We start from the raw sequence: 17,822 nt of genomic DNA, 5'->3' as shown, positions 1-17,822 counted from the left end.
GGTACAGAATTTCACAGGTTCACCACTGATTGAGGTCAATCCTAAATAGCCTACCTGTATCCTGAGATTGTGACCCCTTGTTCTAGAACCCTTTCTCCCCCAGCCAGAGGAAACAACATCTCTGCATCCTGTCTGCCCAGCCCTGTCCAAATTTTATATATTTGATGAGCATATCAACCATGATCAAATGGATGAGCAGACTTGATGGGCTAATTTTGCTCCTATATCTTGTAAATTTATGAGGTCCCCTCATTCTTCTAAACTCCAGCAAATGCCAGCCTAGTCAACCCATACAACAATCCTGCCATTCTATGAATCAGTCTGGTGAACTTTTGCTGTGTCTATCCTTAGGTATAATCTTTCTTGGGTAAGGAGACCAAAATTGCACACACTACTCCAAGTGTGGTCTCACCAATGCCCTGCACAGCTCCTCCTGTACTCAAGTTCTTTTGCAATGAAAACCAAAATACCATTTGCCTTTTTAACTGCTTGCTGTTAGTGATTGGTGTACAAGGATACACAAGTCACTTTGTACATCAACATTTCCCAATCTATCATCATTTAAACAGAACTCTGCCATTCTGTTTCTCCATCTGCATGGTGACACAGTGGTGAGTGCTGTTGCCTCTCAAAGTCAGGGACCTGGGCTCAATTCCTGGCTTAAGTCACTGTGTGGCATCTGCATGTTCTCCCAATTGCTGTGTGGGTTTCCTCTGGGAGCTCTGGTTTCCTCCCACAGTCCAAAAGACATGCTGGTTAGGTGCACTGGCCATGCTAAATTCTCCCTCAGTGCACCCGAACAGGCACTGGAGTGTGGCGACTTAGAGATTTTAAAGGACAGTAACTTCATTGCAGTGTTTATGTAAGCCTACTTGAGACAATAATAAATAAACTTTAAAGTGGATAACTTCACATTTATCCAAGTTATACTGCATCTGCCATGTATTTGCCCATTCACTCAATTTGTCTAAATCACCTGAAGTCTCTTAACATTCTCCTCACCACTCATATTCCCACCAAGTTTCATGTTGACAGTAAACTTGGAAATATTACATTTTATTCTCTCATCAGATTGAAAACAGGTGGAGCCCAAGAACTCATCCCTGCAGTATCCCACAAGTCACTACCTGCTACTCTGAAAAATACCCATTTATTCCTACGGTTTCCTGTCTGCCAACCAATTCTCAATTCATGCTAAAATATTGGCCCTGATCCCGTGTGATTTAATTTTTTCACTCTAACCTCCGATGAGGGACTTTTTTTTATCAAAGGCTTTCTGAAAATTCAAATACACCAAAGCCATTGGTTTCCCCTTTATCTATGCTACTAGGTATGTCAAACATGATTTCCCTTTCATGACTGGATCAAAAACCTATTACTTGATGCTTCAATGCAGCTCGATCATGGTGGGGTCGAGGGAGCAGCTGCTACGATTAGTCCTGGTGGAATTGGGAACCTGTTCCATGGAGAATCATGAATAGCAGTTCATATCCCAACGTTTGGCAGCCCAACTTATTCCCTTGGACCACTAGCCCAGCGCAAATGTGTCATCTTTATTAGAGTATCCAGACAAGAATACTGCGGATATTTCTTGTGCAATCATTGGTTTTGACATCAGCGTGTTCAGCAGCCATGCCTGTTTGGGATGGTTAATTCCTACTGGAGTGCCAAGGATGGTGATTTGGAAAAAGCACAAGGTATATGCTTGAAATGCAGAAGATTGGCATTTTAAGCAGAAGGACTGGAAGAATCTCGCTTTATAAACAAAAACAAACCCAGAACTTTACAATCAAGATTGAAATGAGCATACCTGTCTATATATACACAATACTCTCAAATCAATGTCACTTATACTGGCACTTTCACAGTGAAACTGGGCAGAGAGGTCAAGTTGTGTAAGCCCTTTCATTTATACAACTCTAACTCATTTAGAGTAAAAATGACTTTGGAGGAAAGAGAAGAAAAAAAATCAACACCGTAATTATAAAGGAGCTCAATAGGGATGGGTTAATCCTCGAGATTAGGTTTGCTTTGCCTCTTGGACTGCTGTTGCCAGTTGTTAAAGGTCTGTAGTCTTAATTTATTCACAGAGATCAGTTTTTAATTAAAATACAATGGAGTGGTTTGCTTGCCATTTCAGAAGGTAGGTAAGAGTCAATCATCTTGCTGTGGATCTGGAGTCACATACATTACAGACCAAGTAAGGATTGCAAATTCCCCCCCTACATACAGGGAACAAATTCTTCCAGTCTCCCCCTCCTTTCTTTGTTTCAGAGATGAAATTAGCAATGATATTCATGCAAAGCTCGAGCTCAGACAGGGTGTACAGTCTGACCAGCATATGTATGAATGAAAACATTGAGAATGGTGAAGAATATTCTGTGAAAGTCCTTACCCGTAACTGATTGCCTCTCTGTACTCCAAGTCGCTGGTGCATTTGAAGGAAAGTAGAAGAAGGATTTATTTGGTTGGTTTTTCAAATTTATCTATGCTTTGAACAGGAGCTGAAACCCTAAATTCATTAGCAGCCTTAGAAGTTTAGTCATGCTCAATTACTGAACCAAATGCCAAGGTCTCATTTTTCCAGCTGAATGTGATAGTTGGGGCACTTGCTTAACAGCAGTAACTAAAGCAGCAATAAATTTGCCTAACTCAAACCTGGTCAAGGTGGCATCGTGACAACTTCTTAACAATCAACAACTCCTTCAACAAACTCTCCAGGATAATGAACCAGTCATACCATTGACACTTATCCCAAATACTCCCAACCGCAGCATTACATTCCAATGTCCAAACCTGGAAACAGTATCAGCCATAGTCCAGGGTGGCAACTTTTAATTATGTTTCTTTGGCATGCATTCACCGTTAAAGCTACTCCAAGAACTCATCCTGGTACACTCATCCCTACTGATGAGGCCTCAGATATGGCTGTGCCTTGTTATTACCCTTCCTAATATCCAATGGCTGAGCAAACAACTGCTAGGATCGTTGCACAGTGCCTTCAGTGCTCAGCACAGAATTAGGGGCCCCTGGTTTCAGAGTAGTGTCCTGGCCAGCTCCTAGTGGCTGGAGTAAAGAGTTAGTACAAATAAGGTCAATCAGCCTTGCAGGAGGAACAGGGGCAATTGTAATGCTGATCTGGTTTAGAAAGACACATGCGCATTTTCATGGGAAAAATGGCTGGCCCTCATCAACAACAGGATCCTCGATTCAACTGTCACCTCTCTCCCTCAGGGAGCACTCTGATTATTTAATACATCCAGCTTCACTATTTTGATAATGGCTTGCTAGTCACCAAATAAGGACTTCTGCAAATCAGGAAAATACCAACAATACTCTGGGTGAAAGGAAGAATTACAGACCCAGTTTTTAAAAGTGGAGTTGTACTATTGATTATTGTTCCAATTGGACCAATCCACTGCCCTACACTGTGCGCTTTGGCATTCAGATCCTTGAAGAATAGCTCAGTTCAACTGCTTTGATTTTGATGCAATTAATTGAATTTCATGGACTTAAAAGGACTGTTCTTCATGCAGCTGTTTTACTTGTGGATGAATCCTAATTCACAATATGTCGACTCAATACTATCAGCAGTTTGAGATATCGGGAACATAGAAATAAAAATGGAAATTTTAAATAGGGTTAACCAAAAATCATGGGTATTCTAAATTAGGCAAGGAAATCGAGGCTGGAACTTCCTGGCCGTTCACGCCAGTGGGATCTTCCAGTTCAGCTGATGCATGCCCCTGCCATGGGGATAAGGGGTGCATTCAACAGGAAACCCTGTTAACAACTAGCAAAGATGTGGATGTGCCAGCGTTGGACTGGGGTAAACACAGTAAAAAGTCTGACAGCACCAGGTTTTAGTCCAACCGATTTATTTGATAGTAAACGCACAAGCTTTCGAGGTTTCCCTCTTCGTCAGGTGAATGGAGAGTTCTGGCCTCAGACAGAGCACATAAAGCATAGACGGTTTAGAGATTACTGATTAGAATGTGAGTCTTTACACCTAACCTGCTGTTCAAGTCCTAAAATGGCCGACAATGTGAGTGGAAGGAGCACTGATCACAGGTTACAGAGATGTGTATTGTCTCCAGACAGCACAGTGAGTGAGGTTTTGCAAACCCAGGCAAGTCAGGGGGTTACAGATAGTGTGACAGGAACCCAAGATCCCTGTTGAGACCGTCCTCATGTGTGCGGAACTTGGCTATCAGTCTCTGCTCAGCGACTCTGCGCTGTCGTGTGTCGTGAAGGCCGCCTTGGAGAACACTTACCCGAAGGTCAGCAACAACTAGCAAAACCAGACAGCTATCTCCACTCAAGTTGTCTGCATCTTTAAGACTTGAAAAGCAGGTTAGCTGTAAAGACTTGCATTCTAATCAGTATTCTGTAAACTGTGAATGACTTTATATGCCCTCCTCTGATCAGAACCTTCCACAAACCTGACAAAGGAACACCGTTTCCGAAAGCTTGTAAGATTACTATCAAATAAACTGGTTGGACTCTAATCTGTTCTTAACAAAAGCCAGAGTGTGGCTGTAGAGTGTTGTTTTTCAAACTAGAGGCCTGTGACCAGCCTCAGATTAGTGCTGGGTCTACTGCCATTTATATTAATGATTTGGATGAGAATATAGGAGGCATGGTTAGTAAGTTTGCAGATGACACCAAGATTGGTAGCATGGTGGACAATGAGAAAGGTCATCTCCAATTGCAGCAGGATCTTGATCAATTGGGCCAGTGAGCTGATGAATGGCAGATGGAGTTTAATTTAGACAAACGCGAGGTAATACATTTTGGTATACTGAACCAGGGCAGGACTTACTCAGTTAATGGTAGGGCATTGGGGAGAGTTACAGAACAAAGAGATCTAGGGGTACGTGTTCATAGCTCATTGAAAGTGGAGTCACAGGTGGACAGAGTGGTGAAGAAGGCATTTAGCATGCTTGGTTTCATTGGTCAGGCCATTGAATACAGGAGTTGAGACGTCTTGTTGAAGTTGTACAAGACATTGGTACGGTCACACTTGGAATACTGTGTACAATTCTGGTTACCCTATTATAGAAAGGATATTATTGAGCTAGAAAGAGTGCAGAAAAGGTTTATTAGGATGCTACCGGGACTTGATGGATTGATTTATAAGGAGAGGCTGAATAGACTGGGACTTTTTTCACTGGAGCGTAGAAGGTTTGAGAAGTCTATAAAATAATGAGAGGCATTGACAAGACAGCTAGGCAATATCTTTTCCCAAAGGTAGGGGAGTTTAAAACTAGAAGCCATAGGTTTAAGGTGAGGAGGAGAAATACAGAAGTGTCCAGAGGGGCAATTTTTTCACACAGAGGGTGGTGAATGTCTGGAACAAGCTGCCAGAGATAGTAGTAGAGGCTGGTACAATTTTGTCTTTCAAAAAGCATTTAGATAAATAATGGATATGATGGGTATAAAGGGATATGGGCCAAATGCGAACTACTGGGATTAGTTTAGGGGTTTTAAAAGGGAGGCATGGACAAGTTGGGCCAAAGGGCCTGTTTCCATGCTGTAAACCTCTATAACTCTATGATCCTGTCACCAGTCAATGGGAGGCCACCTCAACCTACCACGAAACTTGCAGCGGTCTGCTCGGTAAAGCCCACCCGAGATGTCTACTATTCACAGGGTGTAAAGAGGGGTGACAATGATAAAGTCTTGTTACTCGATATCATTAGTGTACAAAACAAATTAGCTACATCTGGAACAGAACATTGCTGCCACCTTGAATCTAATATGAAAACAAAGAGACTAAATGAGCCATTAGCTCCGTTATCCTATCTGAGTGCAGGAGCCCAAGCAGATTGCTTGCTCATTACCCAGCAGGCAGCATGTTTATATTTAACACAGTAACTAGCTTCTGTGCTCTCAATGCTCACCCTGGCTCTCTGTCTCTTCTGACATGGTAATTCCAGTCCCGATAAAAATCATTTTCCTTATCAAAATCGTCATCTCCAATGGTGACATTGAAACGCTTTTCCTCAAAGTCTGGTTCTTGCTCCTTCCTGATGGTGGCTTTTTTCAGCATCTGAAAGTAAAAGGTTTAAAGACTGAAGACAAACTTCAATTAAACATCACACTAACAATCCATAAGAACATAAGAAATAGGAGCAGGAGTAGGCCATCTAGCCCTTCGCGCCTGCCCCGCCATTCAATAAGATCATGGCTGATCTGTCGTGGCTCAGTTCCACATTCCCGCCCTCTCCCCATAACCCCTAATCCCCTCGCTTATCAAAAACCCATCAACCTGCGTCTTAAAAATATTTAGCGAGGCAGCCTCCACCACTTCAACGGGCAGAGAATTCCAGAGATTCACCACCCTTTGAGTGAAAAAGTTCCTCCTCAACTCCGTTCTAAACCGCCCCCCCTTTATCTTGAGGCTGTGCCCCCTAGTCCCACTGTCCTTTCTGAGCGGGAAGAGTCTCTCCACCTCTATCCTATCCATCCCATTCATCATCTTATATGTCTCAATGAGATCTCCCCTCATTCTTCTAAACTCTAATGAGTACAAGCCTAGTTTATTCAGCCTCTCCTCATAGCTCAACCCCCTCAACTCCGGTATCAGCCTAGTCAACCTCCTCTGCACTCCCTCCAAGGCCAAAATATCCTTGCGTAAGTGCGGCGACCAAAACTGCACACAGTACTCCAGCTGCGGCCTCACCAATGCCCTATACAGCTGTAGCAAGACCTCCCTACTTTTATATTCAATCCCCCTCGCTATGAAGGCCAGCATCCAGGGACTGGGAACGTCCGAAATGTGGAGTTTTTTCAAGGAGCAGCTACTGCGAGTCCGTGATAGGTATGTCCCTGTCAGGCAAGGAGGATTTGGTAGGGCTAGGGAACCGTGGTGCACTAAAAAAGTTGATTCGTTGGTTAAAAAGAAAAAGGAGGCTTATGTTCGGATGAGGCTTGAGGGCTCAGGTAGAGCATTAGAAAGCTTTAGATTGGCTAGGAGGGAGTTGAAGAGTGAGTTGAGAAGGGCTAAAAGAGGACATGAGAAGACTTTGGCTGATAGGATTAAGGCGTTCTATAGGTATGTCAAGAACAGAAGGTTGGTTAGGGCAAGATTAGGGCCAGTTACAGACAGTAGAGAGAAGTTGTGTGTGGAACCGGAAGAGATTGGAGAGGCATTGAACCAATATTTCTCTTCGGTGTTCACGCAGGGGGACATGAATATAGCTGAGGAGGACACTGGGTTGCAGGGGTGTAAAATAGACGGTATTGCAGTTGATAAGGGGGATGTGCTGGATATTCTAGAGGGTTTGAAAATAGATAAGTCCCCTGGTCCGGATGGGATTTACCCTAGGATTCTCTGGGAGGCAAGAGAGGTGATTGCAGCGCCTCTGGCTCTGATCTTCAGGTCGTCATTGGTCTCTGGTATAGTACCGGAAGATTGGAGGATAGCGAATGTTGTCCCATTGTTTAAGAAGGGGAACAGAGACTTCCCCGGGAATTATAGACCGGTGAGTCTTACTTCTGTTGTGGGCAAGGTTTTAGAAAAAATTATTAGGGATAGGTTTTATAGTTATTTGGAGAGTAATGAATTGATTGGAGATAGTCAGCATGGTTTTGTGGCAGGTAGGTCGTGCCTTACTAACCTTATTGAGTTTTTTGAGAAAGTGACCAAAGAGGTGGATGGGGATAAGGCAGTTGACGTGGTATATATGGATTTTAGTAAGGCGTTTGATAAGGTTCACCATGGTAGGCTTCTGCAGAAAATGCAGATGTATGGGATTGAGGGTAGTCTAGGAAATTGGATCAGGAATTGGCTAGCAGATAGGAGACAGAGGGTGGTGGTTGATGGTAAATATTTGTCATGGAGTTCGGTTACGAGTGGTGTGCCTCAGGGATCTGTTTTGGGGCCACTGCTGTTTGTAATTTTTATTAATGATCTGGATGAGGGTATAGTTGGGTGGATTAGTAAATTTGCTGATGACACCAAAGTCGGAGGTGTGGTAGATTGTGAGGAAGGGTGTCATAGTTTGCAGGGAGACTTAGACAGGTTGCAGAGCTGGGCCGAGAGGTGGCGGATGGAGTTTAATGCGGAGAAGTGTGAGGTAATTCACTTTGGTAGGAATAACAGATGTGTCGAGTATAGGGCTAACGGGAGGACTTTGAATAGTGTGGATGAGCAGAGGGATCTAGGTGTATGTGTACATAGATCCCTGAAAGTCGGGAATCAAGTAGATAAGGTTGTTAAGAAGGCATACGGTGTCTTGGCGTTTATTGGTAGGGGGATTGAATTTAGGAGTCGCAGCGTCATGTTGCAACTGTACACAACTCTGGTGCGGCCGCACTTGGAGTACTGTGTGCAGTTCTGGTCCCCACTACAGGAAGGATGTGGAGGCTTTGGAGAGGGTGCAGAGGAGGTTTACCAGGATGTTGCCTGGTATGGAGGGGAGGTCCTATGAGGAGAGACTGAGGGATTTGGGGTTGTTTTCACTAGAAAGAAGGAGGCTAAGAGGGGATCTTATTGAAACATATAAGATGATTAGAGGTTTAGATAGGGTGGATAGTGATAGCCTTTTTCCTCGGATGGAGAAAGCTAGCACGAGGGGGCATGGCTTTAAATTAAGGGGGGGTAGTTATAGGACGGATGTCAGGGGTAGGTTCTTTACCCAGAGGGTGGTGAGGGATTGGAATGCCCTGCCTGCTGCAGTTGTAAATGCGCCTAGTTTGGGGGTGTTTAAGAGATCCGTGGATAGGTTTATGGACGAAAAGGGATTGGTTTAGATTAGTGGGTCATTGTTTTTTTAACTGGTCGGCGCAACATCGTGGGCCGAAGGGCCTGTTCTGCGCTGTAATGTTCTATGTTCTATCCCATTAGCCTTCCTGACCACCTGCTGCACCTGCAGGCTGGGTTTTTGCGACTCATGCACAAGGACCCCGAGGTCCCTCTGCACTGTCACCTGCTGCAGTTTTTCGCCACGTAAGTAATAGTCCTTCCTACCATTATTCCTACCAAAGTGGACCACCTCACACTTGCCAACATTAAATTCCATTTGCCAGTTCCTGGCCCATTCGCCCAGCCTATCTAGATCCTTCTGCAGACTCTCCACACCCTCCGCACAATTTGCCGTTTCACCAATTTTGGTGTCATCAGCAAATTTCGACACCATACACTCGGTTCCCTCCTCCAGATCATGTATATAAATGGTAAATAGCTGAGGCCCCAGCACCGACCCCCGGGGCACTCCACTAGTCACCATCCGCCAATCCGAATAGCACCCATTAACCCCCACCCTCAGCCTCCTATTTGACAACCAATCCTCTATCCACGCTAACACCCTACCCCCAACTCCATGCCCCCTGACCTTCTGTGCTTCAATTCACTCCTTACTCTCACTTTGACCCTCCCCCCTTCAGTCACCTCCAGATCCACACATTTGTCTCTAAAGAATCTGAGTAACTGGCAGCCTCAGGTATTGGATCTGATGTCTTGAATGCGATATCTTAAATTCAAGTTGGAATTATTTTTGTCAAATGATTCCAATCACATGGAGCAGGAATAGGTCATTTGGCAAACCAAGCCTAACACCCAGCAGCCTCTCCATTCTCAACCCCTACATATCCACAACCTTGTAGCTAGTGCATCAAGGTTCCTGGGGCCAATGCTCAGTGAAAAACATTCTAACTGGGGTCAGAAAGTTATGGGTTTAAATCCCACTCCAGATACTCAAAGCCCATAATTCAGGCCAACATTCCAATCAGTATGGAAGGCACTCTGCCCTGGGGATGGGGCAGCAGACCTGCTGTCATTCGAGTGAGAATGATGAATTAATTTGTGCAATTTTAGGTGAGTGTCGATTTACCTCTTTTGCATGTCGCAGGCCTCTCTCCCATGCGCTCTCTGCTGGAGGTTCCAACGGAATGGGTGGCATCAATTCATCAATTACTGGAGCACCCTAGAATGAGAGAATCCTTTGTGAAAACAACATTGTATAATTCTGTGTAGAGCTTTAACAATGGCAACCTGGATCCCAATTTCCAGCAGTTTCAGACTCAAACAGCAGCTCACACAGTAAATTCAACATTCAGTAGAAACTGACCGCCATCTACTGGAGCTAGCAGGAGGTAGCAGCAATACGGTGAAACTAAATTATTCCTCATCTGGTAATTAGAATGCAAACACACACAAATTTGGATTGGGTGGGGGGAATATTATTAAATGGACACAAACACTTTATAAAAACCCACTTGCTGCAGTTCCCACTGTTACATATCTGATAATTTTGGCAGAGTTGCCCTCTATCCCCATTGTTGTTTGCAATTGCTATAACGTCAATAGTGAGGCAATTAGACAGAACCCTTTGGTATTTGGTTTGACTATAGGTGGAAAGCAGTATAAAATTACATGCTTATAGCATGTTACTTTTTTTTGTCTAAGCCTAAAATTTCTGCTCCTGTTTCACTGACATTATTGGTTAGTTTGGCCCTCTCAGATTATAAAATACATTTTGCCAAGTCTGAGGCTTTGCCATTCCATATGGATCAAAAAGAAACCTTGCTTAAAACTGGCAAAATTGCAATTTAAAGATCAAAAAGCCTTGGGTGCCATCAGCTAGCCTCTCATCTGAGATTTATGCCAGAATGGACAAGAAGAGACCCTTTCCATTTGGCTTGATGCTGAGGTTTGTCAGACTGAACATTCTTTACAAACTCTTTTGTTTCTTAAGAGGCTTTAAAACTGTACCAGGCAAATGTAAGAATCTAATAATACTCAGAGCTTGGAAAATAGCCTGTAGTTTAGAGGGAAGGTTGTTCTATCTTTTGCTCTCACTCCGATACAGGGAAATCCTGATTTTCCTCCAACTCTCATGGACCGTGGTTTTAACATTTGGGGTGACAGGGGACTCTCAAGGTTGGTGGACCTGTTTAGAGAGACCTCCTCATTATCTTTTGAGCAACTGTGTCAACAATGTGATATCATCAGACACTTTTTTAATACTTGAGATTTAAATTAGGGACTTTATTCTCAATAAAACAACTTTGCATCTTAATGCCAGTGTCTCTACTATAGAAAAAAATTAATGTTTATGGAACCAAAGCAACTAATTAGCATGTTTTATGACATGTTACGTTCTAGATCCTGACAATACACAAAAGGTACTGCAGACTTGGGAAAAGGAACTCACGGTGAACGTAGATGAAGAGATCTACGGGGTTATCTGGGAGAATGCAAATAAAATTTCTGTCTGTAATACAGCAAAGGCATTCCAACTAAAAACTCTACACGAACTGTATATTACACCAAGTTTAAGGATCAAGATGGACCCCACCATGCCTCCAACTTTGCTAAAAAATGTAAATTTGTAATAGTGGATTATATCTGATCTGGTATCAAAATTTTTAAGAAACTATTGGTCAGGTATACTTAAAGAGCTGGAAAAAAACATTTGATGCAAGCTTTGAGATGGATCCTGTGTTTTTGATTTTGGGGCTTCTACATAAACATAAAATTGATGTAAATGAGAAAAGATTACATCATATTCTAACATTTGTAGCACAGAAAAATATTTTACGTTCTTGGATCAATGACAAGTCACCTTCTGTACAGAACTGGCACAAAATTATGAGTGTATTCCAATAGAATTTCTAACTTGTATACTTTGATCCAAGTCAAACCCATTCCTAAAAGTACTGGATCCCTACCTGATACATACAGGTTTCAGTGTCAGATTTACTACTGCAAGGCTTTCCTAGAACATGCAATACAGTCCCCAGTACAATGTACACAAGGGTGTGTGCCCTTCTCCCTCTTAGTATTTTGTTCTTTTTCTCTCCATCTTCCTTTTTATGTCAAAACACTGGGTTAGACAAACCAACTGTTTTTTTCTATATGGCGAAATGATTGTGTCGAACTGTGCCAGTTATATTGTTGTGTTTAAAAAAAAGAAAAATGTAAACTAAGACATTCTTTGTACTATCGAATCAAATGTAACTGCCTCCCCCACCACCCACCATATTTCAATCAATAAACAGCAGCACAAAGTCAATCTTACAATAAGCAAAGTACTGGACACTGTAGACTGTGAACGTACGCAGAACCTGCTCAGCGATTAATGATATTTACTGATGTTAGAAAATAGTAATTTATATTTGTATATAAAGTAATTTATATACTAATTTATTTTTTATGTATGTGAGGGACAAGGTAAAAGCTTAAGTATGGTCAATTTGTTTCTGTATTTGTGCGCTACGGGTTAAAACTTTAATTTAGCTTTATGCTAAAAAGGTACCCAGAAAGTCTGTCCAGTTTCACTTTTAAAATTGCCTGCATCATAAGGAAGCTTTTATGATGTAAAAACAATTACAGGATTAAAAAACACTAAGCTGTTGCATCAGAATCGCACACTGAAAAACATAAACACTTAAACTTGAATCTGAAACCAGGTAACCCAGTGGGAAGGAGCATTCCACAGAAACTCTTGCAGATTGCACACAAACAGACAGCAAGTCGCAGAAGCTAAAGAACAAAAGTCCCAGAAACTAGGAATGGGGCAGAGGTAGCCCTAGGAGCTCTGTGAAGTCAAATGAAGTTAAAATGAGGAGCAATGACTTCTCGTTAAAGACAGGGCTGCATGGTGCAGACTTTAACACAGCCTGTGAAACATAGTGTTCTGCTGGTATAGCTGGGTATATATGAAATTGCATGGAAGACTGTATGCACGTGGTGATCCATGGCACAGAAACATCATCAGAGAAGCCGAAATCTTGGATATGGATTCTCGGTGAAGTTATCCAAGTAAAAGTGCTGTTTGGGAGAAGATTCCGAGCCACGTGCTTCAGGAACAAAGATTGGAAATCCCTGTGTGAAAGCCAGAGCAGCAGTGAAAGAAGTTGGCTCATACTGTGATCCAAGATGATGTTTTGGGTGGCATCTGTCACTTGGTTTTAGAGTGTGGCATCTGGCCATGTTTCTTTTCTCGATTTACATAAGCTGTGTATTTACTGAGATCAATAGAGTATAAGATTTTTGTTGTAACTTTTAACCTTACAAATGTGTGTGTATCTGTGAAGATATAGCTGAGGTGAAGTAGTAGTGTATTGTATTCATTATTTTGTTTAATAAATGTTTTGTTCTTTTGTTAAAAGTACATCAGCAGTCCTGTCACTGCTCTTCCATGTCTCTAAACATGAAACTAAAAAGTTAGGATCTATTAAATGGGGTTCCATCCTGGGATCTCACTTGTCGCTAATATTAGCTGGGATCACAACACTGAGGTTTGCACTGCAGCTAGTTTAACTCAACATTATCACCTGCAGGTGGTTACCACAAGCTGCAATGCTTTGCTGAGCCTGAAGATGGCAGCTAAACTAGGCTGGGATCAACCTCAACTTGCATCCTGACAGCAAGTCTTTGAGTAGTACAGAAATCTCAGTGAATTGCAATTGTTTGAAAGTTACTGTACATCAACCACCTTGGTCAGCTCAGTTCAGATTGCACTTGTGGCTGAGATGGTCTCAATATTAGCGACAAAGTAGTCTGTGAGGATCCCTTAAGCTAACCGGATCAATCTCTACCAATGCAGTTTTTAATGGCATGCTTATATGAATCTCACCAACAACCTCTTCCATGTCCAGCCCAGAAAGAAATCTTTTGCCCAAATTACTTACAACCGCATTTTCAGAACCACAACTATCTAGCCTTTAGCCTTCTTTTCATCACAACATTTCTAGTTTTTAATCTGGTCAACTGCAACTTCACCACCACTTTAGATGTCTTCAATAAAACTATTACTCATCCTGGCCATTCACCCTGTTCCCTGCTTCCTTAAGTCCAAGGGGTGTAGACTTGAAGGATATGGCAGACAATCTTTGACTGTCTTTCCCAGAATTCAGTGTTTGAATCCCTCCAACCAAGTATCTGCCCAACCACAGCATAAAAACCACTTTTGTCCCACTTGGAATGGGAAGAAAAATCCTTCTTTTGAGCTTTAAATAGAGGCACTGAAAGACCCCAGACCATCCTACAAAGTTAAAAAGGGAGCTCATATCCCTACTGAAGGAGGAGGAGGAGGAGGTCTGGCTGCATGGAACATTTTTTCCACAGGGATGCCTGGGAAGTCCTGAAACAGACGTTCGTTTCATGAGGAATTTCCCTTTCAGAATTAAACCAAAACGAGCGTACGCTCCTGCTGGGTGAATTGGAGGGCTGGCTACTACCCAAAACTACCTTTCTGAATTTGGAAGGAGATCCATGGGATTACCAGATACGATGTAGAGATGCCGGCGTTGGACTGGGGTAAACTCAGTAAGAAGTCTGTCAACACCAGGTTAACAAAAGAACATAAGAAATAGGAGTAGGCCATCTAGCCCTTCGAGCCTGCCCCGCCATTCAATAAGATCATGGCTGATCTGTCGTGGCTCAGTTCCACATTCCCGCCCTCTCCCCATAACCCTTAATCCCCTCTCTTTTCAAAAACCCATCAACCCGCGTCTTAAAAATATTTAGCGAGGCAGCCTCCACCACTTCAACGGGCAGAGAATTCCAGAGATTCACCACCCTTTGAGTGAAGAAGTTCCTCCTCAACTCCGTTCTAAACCGCCCCCCCTTTATCTTGAGGCTGTGCCCCCTAGTCCCACTGTCCTTTGAGCGGGAAGAGTCTCTCCACCTCTATCCTATCCATCCCATTCATCATCTTATATGTCTCAATGAGATCTCCCCTCATTCTTCTAAACTCTAACGAGTACAAGCCTAATTTATTCAGCCTCTCCTCATAGCTCAACCCCCTCAACTCCGGTATCAGCCTAGTAAACCTCCTCTGCACTCCAAGACCAAAATATCCTTGCGCAAGTACGGCGCCCAAAACTGCACACAGTACTCCAGCTGCGGCCTCACCAATGCCCTATACAGCTGCAGCAAGACCTCCCTACTTTTATATTCAATCCCCCTCGCTATGAAGGCCAGCATCTCATTCGCCTTCCTGACCACCTGCTGCACCTGCAGGCTGGGTTTTTGCGACTCATGCACAAGGACCCCGAGGTCCCTCTGCACTGTCGCCTGCTGCAGTTTTTCGCCACGTAAGTAATAATCCTTCCTACCATTCTTCCTACCAAAGTGGACCACCTCACACTTGCCAACATTAAATTCCATTTGTCATTTCCTGGCCCATTCGCCCAGCCTATCTAGATCCTTCTGCAGACTCTCCACACCCTCCGCACAATTTGCCGTTTCACCAATCTTGGTGTCATCAGCAAATTTCGACACCATACACTCGGTTCCCTCCTCCAGATCATCTATATAAATGGTAAATAGCTGAGGCCGCAGCACCAACCCCCGGGGCACTCCACTAGTCACCAACCGCCAATCCGAATAGCACCCATTGACCCCCACTCTCTGCCTCCTATTTGACAACCAATCCTCTATCCACGCTAACACCCTACCCTCAACTCCATGTCCCCCGACCTTCTGCAGTAACCTCTTGTGAGGTACCTTGTCAAACGCCTTCTGAAAATCAAGAAAGACCACATCCACTGGCTCTCCTCTATCCACCACCCTAGACACATCCTCATAGAACTCCAGTAAATTTGTCAGACACGACTTCCCCTTAACGAAACCGTGCTGCGTCTGCTCTATCAAGCGATTCCCCTCAAGATGCCTCGCTATTTCCTTCTTGGTGACGGATTCTAACATTTTACCTACAATAGACGTTAAACTAACCGGCCTATAATTCCCTGCCTTTTGCCTGGCACCCTTCTTAAACAACGGCGTAACATTAGCCGTTTTCCAATCTTCCGGCACTTCCCCGGAATCCAGCGACGTCTGGAAAATAACCACCAAGGCATCCACTATCACCTCCGCCATTTCTTTCAGAACCCTCAGATGCATTCCATCCGGTCCTGGCGACTTGTCCACAATCAGCCCCTCCAGTCTGTCAAGCACCGCCTCGCTAGTAACAGTAATGTCATTAAGACCCTCCAGTCCTACCACCTTTCCATCGCTAACACCTGGCAAATTATTCACGTCCTCCTCCGTGAAGACAGAAACAAAAAAGTTATTCAAGACCTAAAGTCCACCCAGTTTATGTGATAGTAAACCCACCAGGAACAGCATTTCCAAAAGCCTGTGGGATTACTATTAAATAAACTGGTTGGACTTTAACCTGGTGTTGACAGACTTCTTACTGAGATTACCAGGTATGACAATACCAGGTTTAAGTCCAACCGATTTATTTGATAGTAAATTTATTTGATCGTTTACTATCAAATAAATCAGTTGGACTTAAACCACATCATTACCAGGTATCCCAGAGCAGGACAGAAACCTGCCTTCAGCAGGGAAAGTAGCTGGGGCAGCACTTCCATTACAGGGTGTTCTGGAGAACCTGAAACATGCCAGGGGAGTGCCCTCTCCCACGCCAGCAGGCCTGGTCAGGAAGCCATGATTGATTTCACTGATTATTTTATGGAGTCTTAAATGTGGAGCCGAGAAGTTGTCAAATTTGCCTGGAAAGAATGAAGGTGATGCATCATCCAGTTAATAAGCCACTGGAGGTATAGCCAGGGCTGACCATCCTCCCCAGGGGGCTGTAGTGCCCTGGAAGCCAGAACCATAACAATTCACTGGTGAGGACCCCAGCCAGACTGAACCCTACACTTAACTCACCAGGTTACTGCACCAAAGCCATATCCAGTATGGATTGTGGAAGAAACCCAGCCAGAAGGTCAACTCTGTCATCCCAGCCTAGAAAGGCTCCCCAAATTCAGGGGCCAACTTCCACCTGTTGCTGTGAGCACCAAAAACTGGAACTCTCTCAATTGTTCTAGCCCCCAAACTAGGATCCCCCAAAATAGCCAAAGACCCTTTAAAATAGCCTTTTCTCCTGACCCTTGGCCTAACCCCCGTCCCTTGGTCCAAGCAACTAAACCCCAGCTTATATAGGTGAACAGGTTCCACAGGTGCTGTCAGGTCTGCTGAGTTTCTCCAGCATTTGTTTTTCTTTCAAGTATCTGAGGAGTTGTGAATGGTGCTGAACAGGCAAGGGCAGCTCAGTTGTGAGGTTCCTGGGGTTGGCAATCCCAGAGTAGAGATGTCCAGCAGTCCCTTGTGCATTGCGCAGAACAATCTAACCCACACCCAGCCCCGAGTGTTCTAAAGCCCCCTGATCGTAGATCTGGAAACTGGAATTCCTTCTATGAATTTATTCATTCATAAAGAAAAAATAGCTGGATTACTTTATTCTATATTTTTTCTCTTTTTCAAAATGGACAAATGCTGGGCTAATAAAATGGCTCCAGCAGATCATCTGCTAGTCTTTGGAAGTTTCTGAACAGTGTGAAAGTGGACAAAGGCCCCTGAAGCCCTGGCTCCTCATCAAAACAGCAAATCACAGGAGCATAACCTTCAAGACAATGCAACTTTACATATCTTCAACTGTAGTGAACGTCTCTTTGCAACAGTCCAACTTCCCCTCTGAAGGAACATTTCATTAGATTTTTGATTGTGGATTCTGGATACATGTAAAAGCCCCAACTTGCATTTTATTGTGGTCAGTCCCTGAACCTCATTCTTTTCCCTTACTCATCTTTGTATTGTATGAATGCAAAAGGGGCAAAGCTGCCAAACAGCTCTTCTGTGTGTGTAAAAATAACCAAACCTTTTATATCTTGAGTTTGCAATGCGTGTTATTCTAAAGGAGTGGAACATTCCGGGTTTAAGGGTTGGGAAGAATACACCACCACTTACAATGGGGGAAAATCAGAATAAAACAAACACCCATTTATAGATGGGTAGTAAGAGAAGAAATTAGGGATATAGAAATTGATCCCCCTCTTGCCCGGAATATATCTATCAA

At 43.5% G+C, this 17,822-nt stretch overlaps 1 protein-coding gene across 11 annotated transcripts in view; it reads right to left on the bottom strand.

Annotated features, from left to right (window-relative positions):
* The window catches only part of zc3h18 (zinc finger CCCH-type containing 18), a 179,616-nt gene that overhangs the window by 123,095 nt on the left and 38,699 nt on the right, over window positions 1-17,822 (bottom strand). For 7 of the 11 annotated variants that reach the window (XM_080186637.1, XM_080186636.1, XM_080186640.1 and 4 more), the window contains 3 exons: window positions 9,837-9,929; window positions 5,904-6,052; window positions 2,396-2,428 (listed from right to left, as the gene is read on the bottom strand). In XM_080186637.1, coding sequence (XP_080042763.1) covers window positions 2,396-2,428; window positions 5,904-6,052; window positions 9,837-9,929 — 275 coding nt within the window. The remainder of the gene's footprint in view (window positions 1-2,395; window positions 2,429-5,903; window positions 6,053-9,836; window positions 9,930-17,822) is intronic. The other 4 variants (XM_080186643.1, XM_080186644.1, XM_080186647.1 and 1 more) reach the window with 1 other exon arrangement.

The sequence above is a fragment of the Carcharhinus amblyrhynchos genome, chromosome 4, assembly GCF_965287045.1.
Source record: "Carcharhinus amblyrhynchos chromosome 4, sCarAmb.v2.hapA, whole genome shotgun sequence".
In the NCBI taxonomy this organism is placed as follows: Eukaryota; Metazoa; Chordata; class Chondrichthyes; order Carcharhiniformes; family Carcharhinidae; genus Carcharhinus; species Carcharhinus amblyrhynchos.
The sequence above is the reverse complement of the archived record's forward strand: the minus strand, read 5'-3'. Positions and strand labels throughout refer to the sequence as shown.